We start from the raw sequence: 19,029 nt of genomic DNA, 5'->3' as shown, positions 1-19,029 counted from the left end.
ATGACACTCAGTCAACTATCGTAGTTAGAAGCTGGCTGTCACAGCAGCGTTCACAGTTCATGGATGAGGAACTTGACTCGCGATCATGTCGTCATGGAAGGTGTCCACCGTGTTTGATGAAGGAAACCTATATGAAAGACAAACACAAAGGATGATCATATAGCTAACTGACGTTAGTTAGAACGCCACATTCTTCATAGCGTTACAGGAGATACGGTGCCTTCAGAAAGTATTCACACCCCTTTGACTTTTTCCACATTTTGTTGTGTTACAGCCTACATTTTAAATTGATTAAATTGAGATTGTGTGTCACTGGCCTTCACACAATACCCCATAATTTCAAAGTGGAATTACGTTTTTAGACATTTTTACAAATTAATTAAAAATGAAAAGCTGAAATGTCTTGAGTCAATAAGTATTCAACCCCTTTGTTTTGGCAAGCTTAAATAAGTTCAGGAGTAAAAATGTGCTTAACAATTCATATAATAAGTTGCATGGACTCACTCTGTGTGCAATAATAACATTATGAATCTGTGTTTAACAATATTTTTTTATGATTACCTCATCTCTGTACCCCACACATACAATTATCTGCAAGGTCCCTCAATCGAGTAGTGAATTTCAAACACAGATTCAACTACAAAGACCAGGGAGGTTTTCCAATTGCTCGCAAAGAACGACACCTATGGCTAGATGGGTAAAAAAAAAGAAGAAGCTGACGTTGAATATCCCTTTGAGCATGGTGAAGTTATTAATTACACTTTGGATGGTGTCACTACAAAGATACAGGCGTCCTTCCTAACTCAGTTGCCGGAAAGGAAACTGCTCAGGGATTTCACCATGAGGCCAATGGTGACTTTAAAAGAGTTACAGAGATTAATGACTGTGATAGGAGAAAACTGAGGATGGATCAATAACATTGTAGTTAATCCACAATACTAACCTAATTGACAGAGTGAAAAGAAGAAAACCTGTACAGAATTAAAAAATATTCCAAAACATGCATCCTGTTTGCAATAAGGCACTAGTAGTCAAACTGCAACAAAAAAAAAATTGCCAAATAAATGCACTTTATGTCCTAAATACAAAGCGTTATGTTTGGGGCAAATCCAACATAACACATCACTGAATACCACTCTTCATATTTTCAAGCATGGTGGTGGCTGCATCATGTTATGGGTATGCTTGTCATCGGCAAGGACTAGAGAGTTTTCTTTATATAAAAATAAACTGAATAGAGCTAAGCACAGGCAAAATACTTGAGGAAAACCTGATTCTGTCTGCTTTCCAACAAACACTGGGAGACAAATTCACCTTTCAGCAGGACAACACCCTAAAACACAAGGCCAAATATAAACTGGAGTTACTTACCAAGACAACATTGTTCCTGAGTGGCCTAGTTACAGTTTAAACTTCAATCGGCTTGTAAATATATGGCAAGACTTGAAAATGGCTGTCTAGCAATGATCAACAACCAACTTGACAGAGCTTGAAGAATTTTCAAATTAATAATGTGCAAATATTGTACAATCCAGGTGTGCAAAGCTCTTAGAGACGTACCCAGAAAGACTCACAGCTGAAATCGCTGCCAAAGGTGATTCCAACATTTATTGACTTAGGGGTGTGAATATGTATGTAAATGAGATAGTTATGTATTTCATTTTCAATACATTTGCAAAACAATTCTAAAAACAATGTTTTCACTTTGTCATTATGGGGTATTGTGTGTTGAGGGGTGAGACAATTATAATTTTTTTACCATTTTGAATTCAGGCTGTACCACACTAAAATGTGGAATAAGTCAAGGGGTATGAATACTTTCTGAAGGAACTGTATATATATATATATATATATATATATAATCCATTTTGAATTCAGGCTGTACCACACTAAAATGTGGAATAAGTCCAGGGGTATGAATACTTTCTGAAGGCTCTGTATCTAGTTTATTTATTATGCTCTTGACATTCACTCAAAGTATTTATTATCTTTCGTTTAGACGTTACCTCACTGTTTTTTTTTTTGGTGGGGGACATAATTTTAACATTATGCACTATGCAAAGCAATACGAAATCAATATACTGTGCCTTGCAAAAGTTTTCATCCCCCTTGGCGTTTTTCCTATTTTGTTGCATTACAACCTGTAATTTAAATGGATTGTTATTTGGATTTCATATAATGGACATACACAAAATAGTCTAAATTGGTGAAATTAAATGAAAAAAATAACTTTCTTCACCCCCTTTGCTATGATGCCCCTAAATAAGATCTGGTGCAACCAATTACATTCTGAAGTCACATAATTAGTTATATAAAGTCCACCTGTGTGCAATCTAAGTGTCACATGATCTGTCACATGATCTGAGTATATATAAACACCTGTTCTGAAAACCCCAGAGTCTGCAACACCTCTGAGAAAGGGGCACCGTGAAGACCAAGGAGCTCTCCAAACAGGTCAGGGACAAAGTTGTGGAGAAGTACAGATCAGGGTTGGGTTATAAAAAAATATCTGAAACTTTTAACATCCCACGGAGCACCAATAAATCCATTATTAAAAAATTGAAAGAATATGGCACCACAACAAACCTGCCAAGAGAGGGCCGCCCACCAAAACTAACGGACCAGGCAAGGAGGGCATTAATCAGAGAGGCAACAAAGAGACCAAAGATAACCCTGAAGGAGCTGCAAAGTTCCACAGCGGAGATTGGAGTATCTGTCCATAGGACCACTTTAAGTCGAACACTCCACAGAGCTGGGCTTTATGGAAGAGTGGCCATAAATAAGCAAACACGATTGGTGTTCGCAAAAAGCCATGTGGGAGACTCCCCAAACATATGGAAGATGGTACTCTGGTCAGATGAGACTAAAATTGAGATTTTTGGCCATCAAGGAAAACGCTATGTCTGGCGCAAACTCAACACCTCTCATCACCCCGAAAACACCATCCCCACAATGAAGCATGGTGGTGGCAGCATCATGCTGTGGGGATGTTTTTCCATCGGCAGGGACTGGAAAATGGGTCAGAATTGAAGGAATGATGGATGGCGCTAAATACAGGGAAATTCTTGAGGGAAACCTGTTTCAGTCTTCCAGAGATTTGAGACTGGGACGGAGGTTCACCTTCCAGCAGGACAATGACCCTAAGCATACTGCTAAAGCAACACTTGAGTGGTTTAAGGGGAAACATTTAAATGTCTTGGAATGGCCTAGTCAAAGCCCAGACCTCAATCCAATTGAGAATCTGTGATATGACTTAAAGATTGCTGTACACCAGCGGAACGCATCCAACTTGAAGGAGCTGGAGCAGTTTTGCCTTGAAGAATGGGCAAAAATCCCAGTGGCTAGATGTGCCAAGCTTATAGAGACATAACCCAAGAGACTTGCAGCTGTAATTGCTGTAGAAGGTGGCTCTACAAAGAATAGTTATGCATGCTCAAGTTTTCTGTTTTTTTGTCTTATTTCTTGTATGTTTCACAAGAAAAAATATTTTGCATCTTCAAAGTGGTAGGCATGTTGTGTAAATCAAATGATACAAACCCCCCCAAAAATCCCTTTTAATTCCAGGTTGTAAGGCAACAAAATAGGAAAAATGCCAAGGGGGGTGAATACTTTCGCAAGCCACTATATTTTGCAGCTTTGCATAGTGCATAATGTTACAAGTGTTTACATTTTTTATATATAACTCTACATGGGGGAAAATCTAAACTAAAGAAAATTACTACTTTATAGATAAAGAATATTATAAGGTGGAGCATATTGAGAAATGGTTGGAGCTTAAGTAAATGAATGTCAAGAACATAATAACAGCCTACTGGTAAAAATATATAAAATGTTGATTGTATGATTCTTGTTTATTTTACTGGTGCTATTGTTCAAGGATGCAATTTTGAAATGTAACTTTAAGAAAAGTCTTGCTGTATTTTTGATGTATTGCACAAACGAATTGCACTGTACAGGAAAGACTATCGATTTTGTGTCCATAAAACCAGGGTCGAGTCTACTCAGTAGAGTACCGTAGAACACAGAACAGGCGAGTTTGTTCATGTTTAGAGAGTTATTTGTCATACACCATGAATAAATTCAGGTTCATTCGTTTTTTTTTTTTACCATTACGTGGGGGACATTTATTTTGAAAATGTCGAAATTCCGTGACCCGGAAGACATTTTTAGTGTTGCTGAGGAGACGCTAATAGTTGTTGCCACGTCGGATCAGAAAACCATTCTTGATGGTATATCATAAAACCGAGATACGTTTGTAACAGGGTTACACGCCTTGGAGTGCAATTTCTCTGTTTAGAGTCAAACTCATTACAATACTCATCAATCATGGTAAGTAGCGGAACATTTCTGGTTCATTCTAACATCAGTTAATGGTAGCTACCTGACGTTAGCCAGTCACCGGCTAGGTAACTAACGCTAGCTTGCCAAATTGCAAACGTGTACATGTCTTTTTCAACAACAAACCATTGTTGTTTACTAGTATTTAAGTAGCTAGACCACTAAACATACAGTTATGTCTGTTCCAATCTTTCGTAAACGATATTGTATGCAGTGTCTCTATCATTTAGTTAGTTAGCTAACGTTAGCACCTCCTGTAACACTATGAAGAGAAGGATGTGGTGTTCTAGCTAACGTCAGTTAGCTATCTGATCATCCCTTCTGTTTTTGTCTTGTATATAGGTTTCCGTCATCAACACTGTGGACACCTCCCATGAGGACATGATAGTGAGTCAAGTTCCTCATCCAAGAACTGTGAACGCTGACAACTAGCTATACTGAACCAAAATATAAACGCAACAGTGTAAAATATTTTACTGAGTTACAGTTTATATAAGGAAATCAGTCAATTGAAATAAATTCATTAGGCCCTACTCTATGGATTTCACATGACTGGGAATCAGTGGAGGCTGGTGGGATGAGCTATACAAGGACGGGCTCATTGTAATGGCTGCAATGGAAGAAATGGAACGGTATCAAACAAAATTGTGTACAGATCCAGGAATTGTGTACAGATCCTTGTGACATGGGGCCGTGCATTATCATGCAGAAACATGAGGTGATGGCGGCGGATGAATGGCACAACATTGGGCTTCAGGATCTTGTCACAGTATCTCTGTGCATTCAAATTGCCATCGATAAAATGCAATTGTGTTCGTTGTCCGTAGCATATGCCTGCCCATACCATAACCCCACCGCCACCATGGGGCACTCTGTTCACAACGTTGACATCAGCAAACCGCTCGCCCACAAGACGCCATAAGTCTGCCATCTGCCCGGTAGAGTTGAAACTGGGATTCATCTGTGAAGAGCACACTTCTCCAGCGTGCCAGTGGCCATCAATGTGACCATTTTCCCATTGAAGTTGGTTACGATGCCAAACTGCAGCCAGGTCAAGACCCTGGTGAGGCAATGAGCACGAAAATGAGCTTCCCAGACTGTTTCTGACAGTTTGTGCAGAAATACTTCGGTTGTGCAAACCCACTGTTTCATCGGCTGTCCGGGTGGCCGGTCTCAGACAATCCCGCAGGTAAAGAAGCCGGATATGGAGGTCCTGAGCTGGCGTGGTTACACATGGTCTGAGGTTGTGAGGCCGGTTGGACGTACTGCCTAATTCTCTAAAACGATGTAGAGAAATTAACATTCAAATCTCTGGCAACAGCTCTGGTGGACATTACTGCAGTCAGCATGCCAATTGCACGCTCCCTCAAAACTTGAGACATCTGTGGCATTGTGTTGTGTGACAAAACGGCACATTTTAGAGTGGCCTTTTATTGTCCCCAGCACAAGGTGCACCTTTGTAATGATCATGCTGTTTAATCAGCTTCTTGATATGCCACACTTGTCAGGTGGATGGATTATCTTGGCAAAGGAGAAATGCTCACTAACAGGGATGTCAACAAATTTGTGCACAACATTTGAGAGAAATAAGCTTTTTGTGCATATGGACCATTTCTGGGATCTTTTATTTCAGATCATGAAACATGGGACCAACACTTTACATGTTGCGTTTTATATATTTTTTCAGTGTAGCTAACTAAGATGGTTGACTGAGTGTCGTTGATTTGATTTTGAATGGGTTGTGTATTAGCTTAATTCCATTTGCCTGTAAGTCTTAATTGAGGTTTCCTCGCTGTACTGTTATGTGCCAAACTATCTTCTGAATTGATTGTATCTAGCTATGCCTAGTCTACTACTAAGTCTACCTTGACTGATTCGATATGACTGCAACCTTTGATCTGTGTTGATGTGGTCTGTTGTGTGTAAAGCATGATGCCCAAATGGATTACTACGGTACCAGACTGGCAACCTGCTCTTCTGACAGGTCTGTCAAGATCTTCGATGTCAAAAATGGAGGACAGATCCTTGTGGCAGATTTGAGAGGGTAAGTGTGACTAAATGGTTTGAGATCTATTGTGGCTGTTCTTCGATCACTTATCTTTTAGAAGTTATTTAACCTAGCTGTATATTTTTCACCAGTGTGCGATTGGAGGGAAGATTTCTACCAAGTATCAGCTTGGTAGAAAACGTGTGATTGTGATGTTGGAACTTTTTTCACATTTTCAAACTCACATGGAGGGAACTAATAATGTTGCTGTTTGATCATTTTCTCTCTCTCAGTCACGAGGGTCCTGTGTGGCAGGTGGCCTGGGCTCACCCCATGTACGGCAACATCCTGGCCTCATGTTCCTACGACAGGAAGGTGATCATCTGGAAGGAGGAGAACGGTACCTGGGACAAGATGTACGAGTACACTGGACACGACTCCTCAGGTAAGAGCATCTCCTATAACCACTTAACCCCTAATTGCTCCAGGGGCACGGAACCTTGGCTTACCCCTGACCCCTGTGCTTCCAACCCCTTTGGGGTGTGTATATCTCAGGGGGTTGGATTAAAAGGCAAGCAAAATAAGCATTTCTGTGGACTGTAAAGAAAATGGACAATAATGTATTCTTCTGGGATGAACTGGGAATTGTATCAGTTGAGCTCACGAGTTCACAACATGTTAAAGATCTGTGAGTTTTTATTGTATGTTATTAGTTGTTGTAAACCGGGTGGTTCGAGCCCATAATGCTGATTGGCTGAAAGCCGTGGTATATCAGACCATATGACAAAAAATTACTTTTTACTGCTCTAATTACGTTGGTAACTAGTTTATAATAGCAGTAAGGCACCTCTGGGGTTTGTGGTATATGGCCAATATACCACGGCTAAGGGCTGTATCCAGGCACTCCGTGTTCCGTCGTGCATAAGAACAGCCCTTAGCCGTGGTATATTGGTCACATACCACACCCCCTCTGGCCTTACTGCTTAATTATCCCATTGTGTGTCTCCAGTGAATTCAGTGTGCTGGGGTCCCTATGACTTTGGTCTGATCCTGGCCTGTGGCAGCTCAGACGGAGCCATCTCATTGGTCACCTGCTCTGGGGATCAACGGTGGGAGATTAAGAAGATCAGCAATGCACACACAGTGAGAACCTTACGGTTTAAATGGATGTACCGTTCACCGTTCTGATGTCACCCCACAGCTTTCTTTTCTCATGACAGTATGCTGTGTTCGTATGAATAAACCTGAATGGTCAAATGCTAATCCTTTCAAACTAAAGTAGTTGCATACGGTCAGTATTTGACATTACCTGTTAGAAACGTTGTAGTCGTATGAACAGGCTTTTTAAACAGTCTGTCAGTGTGACTGTGTGTTGTAACCCCTCCTCTGTCCTGTTAGATCGGCTGTAACGCAGTGAGCTGGGCTCCAGCAGTGGTGCCAGGTAGTCTGATAGACCTGCCGTCGGGTCAGAAACCCAACTGCATCAAGAGGTTTGTCTCAGGAGGCTGCGACAACCTGGTCAAGCTCTGGAAGTAAGTCACGGGGTCTTCTCTGTTAATGAAATGCTTATGTTTTTATTCACAACAACACTGCTATATTTCTATGAAATCACTCAAATATTTACTTACTTGCTGTAACATCTCTTCTCGTACAATAGCAACGCGATGATATAGCCATAATTGCGTGAGCCACTTCATGGAAAGTTTTACCAAATAGGTTCCTATGGTAAGTGGGGAATTTGAATAAAATGGCTGCCAGACAGGTTTGTATGTCTTCTTTCTTAGAGAGGAGGATGGCCAATGGAAGGAGGACCAGAAGCTGGAAGCTCATAGTGATTGGGTCAGAGATGTAGGCTGGGCTCCATCCATAGGACTACCCACCAGCACCATCGCCAGCTGCTCCCAGGTATACCTCTACTACTATCAGAGAAAAACAACCACTAATATGGCTTGTACAGTGTTATTTATGTTTGTGATTCAGGCTCGTCTCATACGACCCAACAAACTGCTGAAGGTCGATTCCAGTTCAGTTCATTCCGGAGATGATTTGAAATTCCAACAATTGAGAAAGTGGCAGTTTTATTTAGAATAGGGATGTTTTAGTCCTCATTCAAAATAAATGTCACTTCCTGAATTGAAATGGAATTGAACACACGACTGCGGTCTGTCATCTTTCTAAGGTCTGTTGGGACCCTTGTGAACTGCAGTTTAAAATTAATTTGATTTGTTGTGGTCTGGTCTGCCAGTGAGTGTCTATGACCTTTTATCTCATAACAAAAACTCTCTCTTGCTGTCTGTGTGCAGGACGGCAGGGTATTCATCTGGACGTGTGACGACCCTACAGGCAACACGTGGACGGCTAAACTCCTCCACAAGTTCAACGACGTGGTGTGGCATGTCAGCTGGTCCATCACTGGAAACATCCTGGCTGTGTCTGGGGGGGACAACAAGGTCAGTACACACCAAGACACCCAAGGTCAGGGGTGAAGTGTTTACTCTTTCACTAGTGGGCTGAATAAACCTTTTTTCCAAGTTTCTGTCACCAAATGTTGAAAGGGAAAATATGAAAGCAACTCTTTGTTCCCAACAGTGATTTATTGGTGAAATGCCAGAAATGGGTGACATTTTGATCCCCAGCTATACAGTGGGGGGGGAAAGTATTTAGTCAGCCACCAATTGTGCAAGTTCTCCCACTTAAAAAGATGAGAGAGGCCTGTAATTTTCATCATAGGTACACGTCAACTATTACAGACAAAATTAGGGAAAAAAATCCAGAAAATCACATTGTAGGATTTTGTATGAATTTATTTGCAAATTATGGTAGAAAATAAGTATTTGGTCACCTACAAACAAGCAAGATTTCTGGCTCTCACAGACCTGTAACTTCTTCTTTAAGAGGCTCCTCTGTCATCCACTCGTAACCTGTATTAATGGCACCTGTTTGAACTTGTTATCAGTATAAAAGACACCTGTCCACAACCTCAAACAGTCACACTCCAAACTCCACTATGGCCAAGACCAAAGAGCTGTCAAAAGACACCAGAAACAAAATTGTAGACCTGCACCAGGCTGGGAAGACTGAATCTGCAATAGGTAAGCAGCTTGGTTTGAAGAAATCAACTGTGGGAGCAATTATTAGGAAATGGAAGACATACAAAACCACTGATAATCTCCCTCGATCTGGGGCTCCACGCAAGATCTCACCCGTGGGGTCAAAATGATCACAAGAACGGTGAGCAAAAATCCCAGAACCACACAGGGGGACCTAGTGAATGACCAGCAGAGAGCTGGGACCAAAGTAACAAAGCCTACCATCAGTAACACACTACGCCGCCAGGGACTCAAATCCTGCAGTGCCAGACGTGTCCCCCTGCTTAAGCCAGTACATGTCCAGGCCCGTCTGAAGTTTGCTAGAGTGCATTTGGATGATCCAGAAGAGGATTGGGAGAATGTCATATGGTCAGATGAAACCAAAATATAACTTTTTGGTAAAAACTCAACTCCGTCGTGTTTGGAGGACAAAGAATGCTGAGTTGCATCCAAAGAACACCATACCTACTGTGAAGCATGGGGGTGGAAACATCATGCTTTGGGGCTGTTTTTCTGCAAAGGGACCAGGACGACTGATCTGTGTAAAGGAAAGAATGAATGGGGCCATGTATCGTGAGATTTTGACTGAAAACCTCCTTCCATCAGCAAGGGCATTGAAGATGAAACGTGGCTGGGTCTTTCAGCATGACAATGATCCCAAACACACCGCCCGGGCAACGAAGGAGTGGCTTCGTAAGAAGCATTTCAAGGTCCTGGAGTGGCCTAGCCAGTCTCCAGATCTCAACCCCATAGAAAATCTTTGGAGGGAGTTGAAAGTCCGTGTTGCCCAGCGACAGCCCCAAAACATCACTGCTCTAGAGGAGATCTGCATGGAGGAATGGGCCAAAATACCAGCAACAGTGTGTGAAAACCTTGTGAAGACTTACAGAAAACGTTTCACCTGTGTCATTGCCAACAAAGGGTATATAACAAAGTATTGAGAAACTTTTGTTATTGACCAAATACTTATTTTCTACCATAATTTGCAAATAAATTCATTAAAAATCCTACAATGAGATTTTCTGGATTTTTTTTCCTCGTTTTGTCTGTCATAGTTGACGTGTACCTATGATTAAAATTACAGGCCTCTCTCATCTTTTTAAGTGGGAGAACTTGCACAATTGGTGGCTGACTAAATAATTTTTTCCCCCACTGTATGTGTAATTCACGCTACTTAGCAGAAGCTTTTATCCAAAGCGACTTGGCTAGGGAGTGCAGTGCATCCCTTCAGTGCTGTCACAAATGTTTTTAATTCTGACAGTGTCTGTCGTTGCCCGTCTCCAGGTGACGTTGTGGAAGGAGTCTACGGACGGCCAGTGGGCCTGCATCAGCGACGTCAACAAAGGCCAGGGAGCCGTATCGTCCATCGCAGACGGAGCGCCGAGTGAACAGTGATCCAGGCCACTCCTCTTCCTGCCCCCCCCCCACAGAGAATGAACGGGCTACGACTCTAGAGACACTGCTACTACCTAGCCTAGTCACAGATCTGGGTTAACTACCACCTATTCAACTCAGGAGCAGCCCTTCTCTCTCTCTCTCTCTCTCTCTCTCTCTCTCTCTCTCTCTCTCTCTCTCTCTCTCTCTCTCTCTCTCTCTCTCTCTCTCTCTCTTCTCTCTCTCTCTCTCTCTCTCTCTCTCTCTCTCTCCCCTCTCTCTCTCTTCTCTCTCTCTCTCTCTCTCTCTCTCTCTCTCTCTCTCTCTGAGCATAAATGATGACATTTTATTACAGACCGCTTAAGGTGTCATCGTTCAGTCTACGATGATCCAGCTTAAATTCTTATTCTATAAAGGTGGAATCTGTCTTTTGATCCAATTAGATTTTTTGCCTCAGTAAAACACAGGGTTGAGTCCAAAACGCACACTATTCTCTGTATAGAGCACTGCTTTTGGCCCTGTTTCGGGAATAGGTTTTGACGTTTTATATAGGGAATAGGGTGCCATTTCAGATGCATGGTTGTGTCATTAAATTCCACTTTCTACAGCTCCTGAACTTCAAGGTGTTAATAAATTATCAATAATTAAGTTATTTTTACGAGTTTGTTTAATGAGACGTGTTTAATGCACAATTATGCAAATGGGGTGTGAAATTAGAATCTTAAATGGTGAACATTGCGGGGAAACAGCCTTAAACCTGCTCAGACGTCATAGATTATACTTGCTTGTCAAAAATAATTGTCAAATATGCGAGAATGTTACGTTTTCATATTTCAAATGATTAAAAATGACTTCAAGGGAAAACCTATATAGCTCAGCTGAAGATAGTTCACTCAGGCCATTTACCACTAGGGAAGAAATGGTAAGTTCCTGTCTGCTTAACAGGGTGGCGCTCTGGTCTGCTTAGTTCATTGACTTCAATTGAAGCAGAAGAAAACAGGAAGCGGAGCGTCTTCGCTTCTGGCTCGGCTATTCCAATGCCGAAGGCCATATTTGTCTACAACAGATCCTATCAGGGATGGGCAACTCCAGTCCTCAGGGGCCTGATTGGTGACACACTATTGCCTCAGCTGAAACACCTGACTCCAGTAATCAACTAATCATGGTCTCCTGTTTAGAATACAATTAGTGTAGTCAGGTGTGTTAGCTAGCGCTGAGAATCATCACTACCACCATCATTACCATCATCATCATCATTACCATCATCATCATCACTACCACCATCATCACTACTACTACCACTACCACCATCATCACTACTACTACCACTACCACCATCATCACTACCACCATCATTACCATCATCATCACTACTACTACCACTACCACCATCATCACTACCACCATCACCATCACTACCATCACCATCACTACCACCATCATCACTACCACTACCACTACCACCATCATCACTACCACTACCACCATCATCACTACCACTACCACCATCATCACTACCACCATCACTACCACCATCATCACTACCACCATCATCACTACCACTACCACCATCATCACTACCACCATCATCACCATCACTACCACCATCATCACTACCACCATCATCACTACCACAATCATCACCATCACTACCACCATCATCACTACCACCATCATCACTACCATCACCATCACTACCACCATCATCACCATCACTACCACCATCATCACTACCACCATCATCATCACTACCACCACCACCATCATCACTACCACCATCATCATTACCACCATCATCACTACCATCATCATCATTACCACCATCATCACTACCACCATCATCACTACCACCATCACCACTATCACCATCACCATCATCATCACTACCACCATCATCATCACTACCACCATCACCATCATCACTACCACTACCATCATCATCATCATTCAGCTCTCTGAGAGAGGAGGAATGGAACTGCAACTGAGCTAACATGTTTAGCAGTGCCATCTCAAAGTTACAAGGCCTATCAAAAGTGTGTGTGTAAGAAGAGTGTGTAAGAGTGTGTCTCAGAGAGAGAGAGAGAAGCAGCATAAACAGTATATTCAACTAAATAGATAACATCCTAATCAACCATTTTCAGCCATTCTGTGCCATAAGCATGGTCATGTTTGAGAAAATCATGCGCTTATACAGTTGAAGTCGTAAGTTGACATACACTTAGGTTGGAATCATTAAAATTCGTTTTTCAACCACTCCACACATTTCTTGTTAACAAACTATAGTTTTGGCAAGTCGGTTACGACATCTACTTTGTGCATGACACAAGTAATTTTTCCAACAATTGTTTACAGACAGATTATTTCACTTAAAATTAACTGTATCACAATTCCAGTGGGTCAGAAGTTTACATACACTAAGTTGAATGTGCCTTTAAACAGCTTGGAAAATTTCAGAAAATGATGTCATGGCTTTAGAAGCTTCTGATAGGCTAATTGACATAATTTGAGTCAATTGGAGGTGTAGCTGTGGATGTATTTCAAGGCCTACCTTCAAACTCAGTGCCTCTTTGCTTGACATCATGGGAAAATCTAAAGAAATCAGCCAAGACCTCAGAAAAAAAATTGTAGACCTCCACAAGTCTGGTTCATCCTTGGGAGCAATTTCCAAACAATAGTATGCAAGTATAAAGGCCATGGGACCACGCAGGCGTCATACCTGGCTATCATAAGGTGAATGCACCAATTTGTAAGTCGCTCTGGATAAGAGCGTCTGCTAAATGACTAAAATGTAAATGTAATACCGCTCAGGAAGGAGACGCGTTCTGTCTCCCAGAGATTAACGTACTTTGGTGCGAAAAGTGCAAATCAATCCCAGAACAACAGCAAAGGACCTTGTGAAGATGCTGGAGGAAACGGGTACAAAAGTATCTATATCCACAGTAAAACGAGTCACTATATCAACATAACCTGAAAGGCTGCTCAGCAAGGAAGAAGCCACTGCTCCAAAACCGCCATAAAAAAGTCAGACTTCGGTTTGCAACTGCACATGGGGACAAAGATCGTACTTTTTGGAGAAATGTCCTCTGGTCTGATGAAACAAAAATAGAACTGTTTGGCCATTATGACCATCGTTATGTTTGGAGGAAAAAGGGGGACTTGCAAGCCGAAGAACACCATCCCAACCGTTATGCACGGCGGTGGTAGCATCATGCTGTGGGGGTGCTTTGTTGCAGGAGGGACTGGTGCACTTCACAAAATAAATGGCATCATGAGGAAGGAAAAATATGTGGATATATTGAAACAACATCTCAAGACATCAGTCAGGAAGTTAAAGCTTGGTCGCAAATGGGTCTTCCAAATGGACAATGACCCCAAGCAAAATGGCATAAGGACAACAAAGTCAAGGTATTCGAGTGGCCATCACAAAGCCCTGACCTCAATCCTATAGAACATTTGTGGGCAGAACTGAAAAAGCGTGTGCGAGCAAGGAGGCCTACAAACCTGACTCAGTTACACCAGCTCTGTCAGGAGGAATGGGCCAAAATGTACCCAACTTATTGTGGGAAGCTTGTGGAAGGCTACCCGAAACATTTGACCCAAGTTAAACAATTTAAAGGCAATGCTACCAAATACTAATTGAGTGTATGTAAACTTCTGATCCACTGGGAATGTGATGAAAGAAATAAAAGCTGAAAAAATCACTCTCTCTACTATTATTCTGACATTTCACATTCTTAACATAAAGTGGTGATCCTAACTGACCTAAGACAGGGACTTTTTACGAGGATTAAATGTCAGAAATTGTGAAAAACTGAGTTGAAATGTATTTGGCTAAGGTGTATGTACATTTCCGACTTCAACTGTAAGTGTTGGGATCAGACAGATGGGCTGTTGAGGGGTCTGCCTCCTCTACTGCTGAAGCCAGTGAGATGTCAAACCGAGTAGCCTATCAGCCGCGACTCTCCGTTCCGGAGCGTTCCCGTTCCGAGACTTACAACCAGCGGCGTAAATCTCTCTCTCTCTGCTTCCCAAGCGGTGTGTGATGCTCTCTGTCTCTCTCTGCTTCCCAAGGGATTGATTTGTGCTGCTCACTGACGGCCACGAATAACAAACTTGAGAGAAAAAAAATCCAGAAAAATCACATTTTGGATTTTTAATGAATTTATTTGCAAATTATGGTGGAAAATAAGTATTTGGTCACCTACAAACAAGCAAGATTTCTGGTTCTCACAGACCTGTAACTTCTTCTTTAAGAGGCTCCTCTGTCCTCAACTTGTTACCTGTATTAATGGCACCTGTTTGAACTTGTTATCAGTATAAAAGACACCTGTCCACAACCTCAAACAGTCACACTCCAAACTCCACTATGGCCAAGACCAAAGAGCTGTCAAAGGACACCAGAAACAAAATTGTAGACCTGCACCAGTCTGGGAAGACTGAATCTGCAATAGGTAAGCAGCTTGGTTTGAAGAAATCAACTGTGGGAGCAATTATTAGGAAATGGAAGACATACAAGACCACTGATAATCTCCCTCGATCTGGGGCTCCACGCAAGATCTCACCCGTGGGGTCAAAATGATCACAAGAACGGTGAGCAAAAATCCCAGAACCACACGGGGGGACCTAGTGAATGACCTGCAGAGAGCTGGGACCAAAGTAACAAAGCCTACCATCAGTAACACACTACGCCGCCAGGGACTCAAATCCTGCAGTGCCAGACGTGTCCCCTGCTTAAGCCAGTACATGTCCAGGCCCGTCTGAAGTTTGCTAGAGTGCATTTGGATGATCCAGAAGAGGATTGGGAGAATGTCATATGGTCAGATGAAACCAAAATATAACTTTTTGGTAAAAACTCAACTCGTCGTGTTTGGAGGACAAAGAATGCTGAGTTGCATCCAAAGAACACCATACCTACTGTGAAGCATGGTGGTGGAAACATCATGCTTTGGGGCTGTTTTTCTGCAAAGGGACCAGGACGACTGATCCGTGTAAAGGAAAGAATGAATGGGGCCATGTATCGTGAGATTTTGAGTGAAAACCTCCTTCCATCAGCAAGGGCATTGAAGATGAAACGTGGCTGGGTCTTTCAGCATGACAATGATCCCAAACCCCCCCGGGCAACGAAGGAGTGGGTTCGTAAGAAGCATTTCAAGGTCCTGGAGTGGCCTAGCCAGTCTCCAGATCTCAACCCCATAGAAAATCTTTGGAGGGAGTTGAAAATCTGTGTTGCCCAGCGACAGCCCCAAAATATCATTGCTCTAGAGGAGATCTGCATGGAGGAATGGGCCAAAATATCAGCAACAGTGTGTGAAAACCTTGTGAAGACTTACAGAAAACGTTTGACCTGTGTCATTGCCAACAAAGGATATATAACAAAGTATTGAGAAACTTTTGTTATTGACCAAATACTTATTTTCCACCATAATTTGCAAATAAATTCATAAAAAATCCTACAATGTGATTTTCTGGATTTTTTCTTCTCATTTTGTCTGTCATAGTTGACGTGTACCTATGATGAAAATTACAGGCCTCTCTCATCTTTTTAAGTGGGAGAACTTGCACAATTGGTGGCTGACTAAATACTTTTTTCCCCCACTGTAAGTCATTGAGCAGACGCTCTTATCCAGAGCGACTTACAAATTGGTGCATTCCATTTAGGATAGCCAGTGGGACAACCACCACTGGCTATCATACCGGCTGTAGTTCTGCTTGCTGGAAAGAGATGCATCCAGCTGCAGCCCCGAAATGACCCTTGGAATCAATAGAATAAATTGAACTTCGAGATTCACAAATACAATATACAGTAACATTCAAAATGGGTGAATCATTTCCTTCAAGCCAAAAACAAGGTTTGTCGGGGAGGATGGGTGGGCGTTAAAATGTGAACGTTTACCAAGCCATGGCTTGCATGTTTGGTTCACATCTCGGACAACTTTAGCTATTTAGCACAAAGTTTGGGAAACGCTGCCTTAACCCCTAACCTTAACCCCAAACTCCTAGCTTAGTTAATGTTATCCACAACAAATTTGAATTTGTAAAATATTGTACAGATTGCAATTGGTCCCCTGTAGCTCAGTTGGTAGAGCATGGCGCTTGCAACGCCAGGGTTGTGGGTTCAATTCCCACGGGGGGCCAGTATGGAAATATATGCACTCACTAATTGTAAGTTGCTCTGGATAAGAGCGTCTGCTAAATGACTAAAAAAATTTTTTTTTATGTAACATATCATATGAAATGAATGATGGCCATCCACAAATTAATACATACCATACGAAATGTAGCACATCATCAAATGGAATAAGACGGATTTTACATTTACTATGTTACGTATACCCCTGAGCGCAGGTTGCCAAAATGGACCAATGTCCAACTGCTTAAGGTTTGTTTTTTACTGACACTTCCCGGGACTCGCACTCTCTCAGAAGTGCGGAAAAGGGACACTTACTGCGTCGCTCGCTGCCATATAATCCGAATAGAAGTAGCTAGCAGTTTACGACCATTCTCCTCCGTCATCATCGTTTGCCTTACTACCACATCATTATCTCAGACCGTTTTCATCTTCAACAACATGCCGAGCTGGAGAATAAAACTGACTTTATGTCTGCAGAGAATGAACGAACAAGGTAAGACAATGGTTTAATTATGAAAACAAGCAAACGGCTATGTTGCTTGTGATGCTGAGGTTTGTGTTTTTGACATTTCCTTCTGATTTTAGATATTTAGGCACAATATTTGAAGCTGGGTTGAATGAAATGAGGGGTTGTTTGATGTCGTATCTGATTGAAATAAAGCGCTACTGGGTTATTCGGTTTGTTGGCACAGCTGTGCGCCGCTCTCAGCAGCACGTGGCTTTCTGATTCCGTTCGGCGTTCCTCTTGCTAAAGCTGTGTTACAAAGAGGTTTATTGATTATGACAGGTTATGTAGCCTAGCCTTGGGTTCACAGATTGTGTGGTTCCGTAGTCAACTGCTTCTGGGTCAGATTTGTGTGGCGTGTGTCTATTTCACAAGGATTCCAAGTCACTCTGTCGCCTGTTTGGCTACTCACTATAAATTGTCGTTATGCACATGGATGGAGTGAGTCCCATGGACTTTAACCCACAGCACTGTGTTAACTGATGTTACGGTCAGTGCAGATCTTCCTGGCAGGTTATTCCTCCAAGCACTTCTCCTTTCCAATGATGTTGAAGACATACTATTCAGATTCTAGAAGCTCATGTGTTCAATATTATAAGATAAGATGTATTTTATTAGTAGTCGTCTTCGTCGCAGTTTTGTTATTGCCCGTTGTATTGCTCACACTATGTTTATCAAACTCTCTAAATATACTACTTAATGCCGTTATAAATAATCTGGATGAAGATGTGTGAATGATTGGGATAATCGTGTCCATAGACTCATGATGGAATGCTAGAGTAATTATTGTGGTAAATTAATCCCTGCAGGGAACATTAACATAATTGCACAAGTCAAGTCTACACGCTGACAGTATTAGGTGTTTTTAGGTGTTCATTCCTGGTTGTGTAGTCTGTGTACTCATGGGTATGTAGTCTGTGTGAGATGGAGCTTTCCAAACAGTTTGTGTGTGTGTGTGTGCGTGAATGCGCATGTTGCAAACATGTGTGTGCATGTGTATGTTTCAAGCCTGTGTGTATGTGCATTTTGTGTGTGTGTGTTGCCCTGACTACCCCGAGGGCATTGCAGCCCCCCAACATGGGTCATGTCTCACTGATCACTGTTGGCATGTATGATTGCTCTGTAAAAGCAGACATTTTATTTTTTATAAATACACAATTCATTTTCTTTCTCAGTTCCTTCTGGTGTGCTTATAAATGAGGCAATGACAAAATATTCTATGGGTGAAAGACTACATGTACGCTATTGAAAGGCTACTGAAAGTGCACGTGTGCACGTGGTGTGTAGCCATGCTCTGTGACATGTTTCCATTCTTTAATTTGTGCTGATGGAAGTCAATATGTATATTCTATAGGTTAAAATACTCAGGTAGGTTAAAATACTTTGGATGGTTAAAATACTCAGGTAGGATAATACTCAGGTAGGTTAAAATAGGTAGGTTAAAATACTTTGGTTGGTTTAAATACTCGGGTAGGTTAAAATACGTTGTTTGGTTTAAATACTCGGGTAGGTTAAAATACGTTGGTCGGTTAAAATACTCTGGTAGGTTAAAAGGATCAAGTATTATTTCTATAAAAGGTTCTCAAGTCGAGTGCACGTGGCATAT

The 19,029-nt window shown here is 41.9% G+C and overlaps 1 protein-coding gene across 1 annotated transcript; it reads left to right on the top strand.

Annotated features, from left to right (window-relative positions):
* The first annotated feature begins 4,158 nt into the window (after window positions 1-4,158).
* Window positions 4,159-10,840, top strand: LOC121574716 (protein SEC13 homolog). Its single transcript, XM_041887267.2, has 9 exons — window positions 4,159-4,329; window positions 4,681-4,725; window positions 6,267-6,382; window positions 6,619-6,770; window positions 7,335-7,468; window positions 7,724-7,857; window positions 8,110-8,230; window positions 8,629-8,775; window positions 10,699-10,840. Exons 1-9 carry the CDS (start codon window positions 4,327-4,329, stop codon window positions 10,807-10,809), a joined length of 963 nt encoding a protein of 320 aa, XP_041743201.1. The 5' UTR covers window positions 4,159-4,326; the 3' UTR covers window positions 10,810-10,840.
* Window positions 10,841-19,029: the final 8,189 nt, after the last annotated feature.

Source organism: Coregonus clupeaformis, chromosome 10 (assembly GCF_020615455.1).
Source record: "Coregonus clupeaformis isolate EN_2021a chromosome 10, ASM2061545v1, whole genome shotgun sequence".
Taxonomy (NCBI): Eukaryota; Metazoa; Chordata; class Actinopteri; order Salmoniformes; family Salmonidae; genus Coregonus; species Coregonus clupeaformis.
Note: the sequence above shows the minus strand (reverse complement) of the source record. Positions and strands in the feature narration are given on the sequence as shown.

What these genes read in the sequence shown, in the direction of transcription:
- LOC121574716 (XM_041887267.2), top strand. An exon ending in CTTGTGGCAGATTTGAGAGG is followed by an intron (nt 6,383 to 6,618) that starts GTAAGTGTGACT and finishes TCTCTCTCTCAG; the next exon opens with TCACGAGGGTCCTGTGTGGC. An exon ending in CACTGGACACGACTCCTCAG is followed by an intron (nt 6,771 to 7,334) that starts GTAAGAGCATCT and finishes GTGTGTCTCCAG; the next exon opens with TGAATTCAGTGTGCTGGGGT.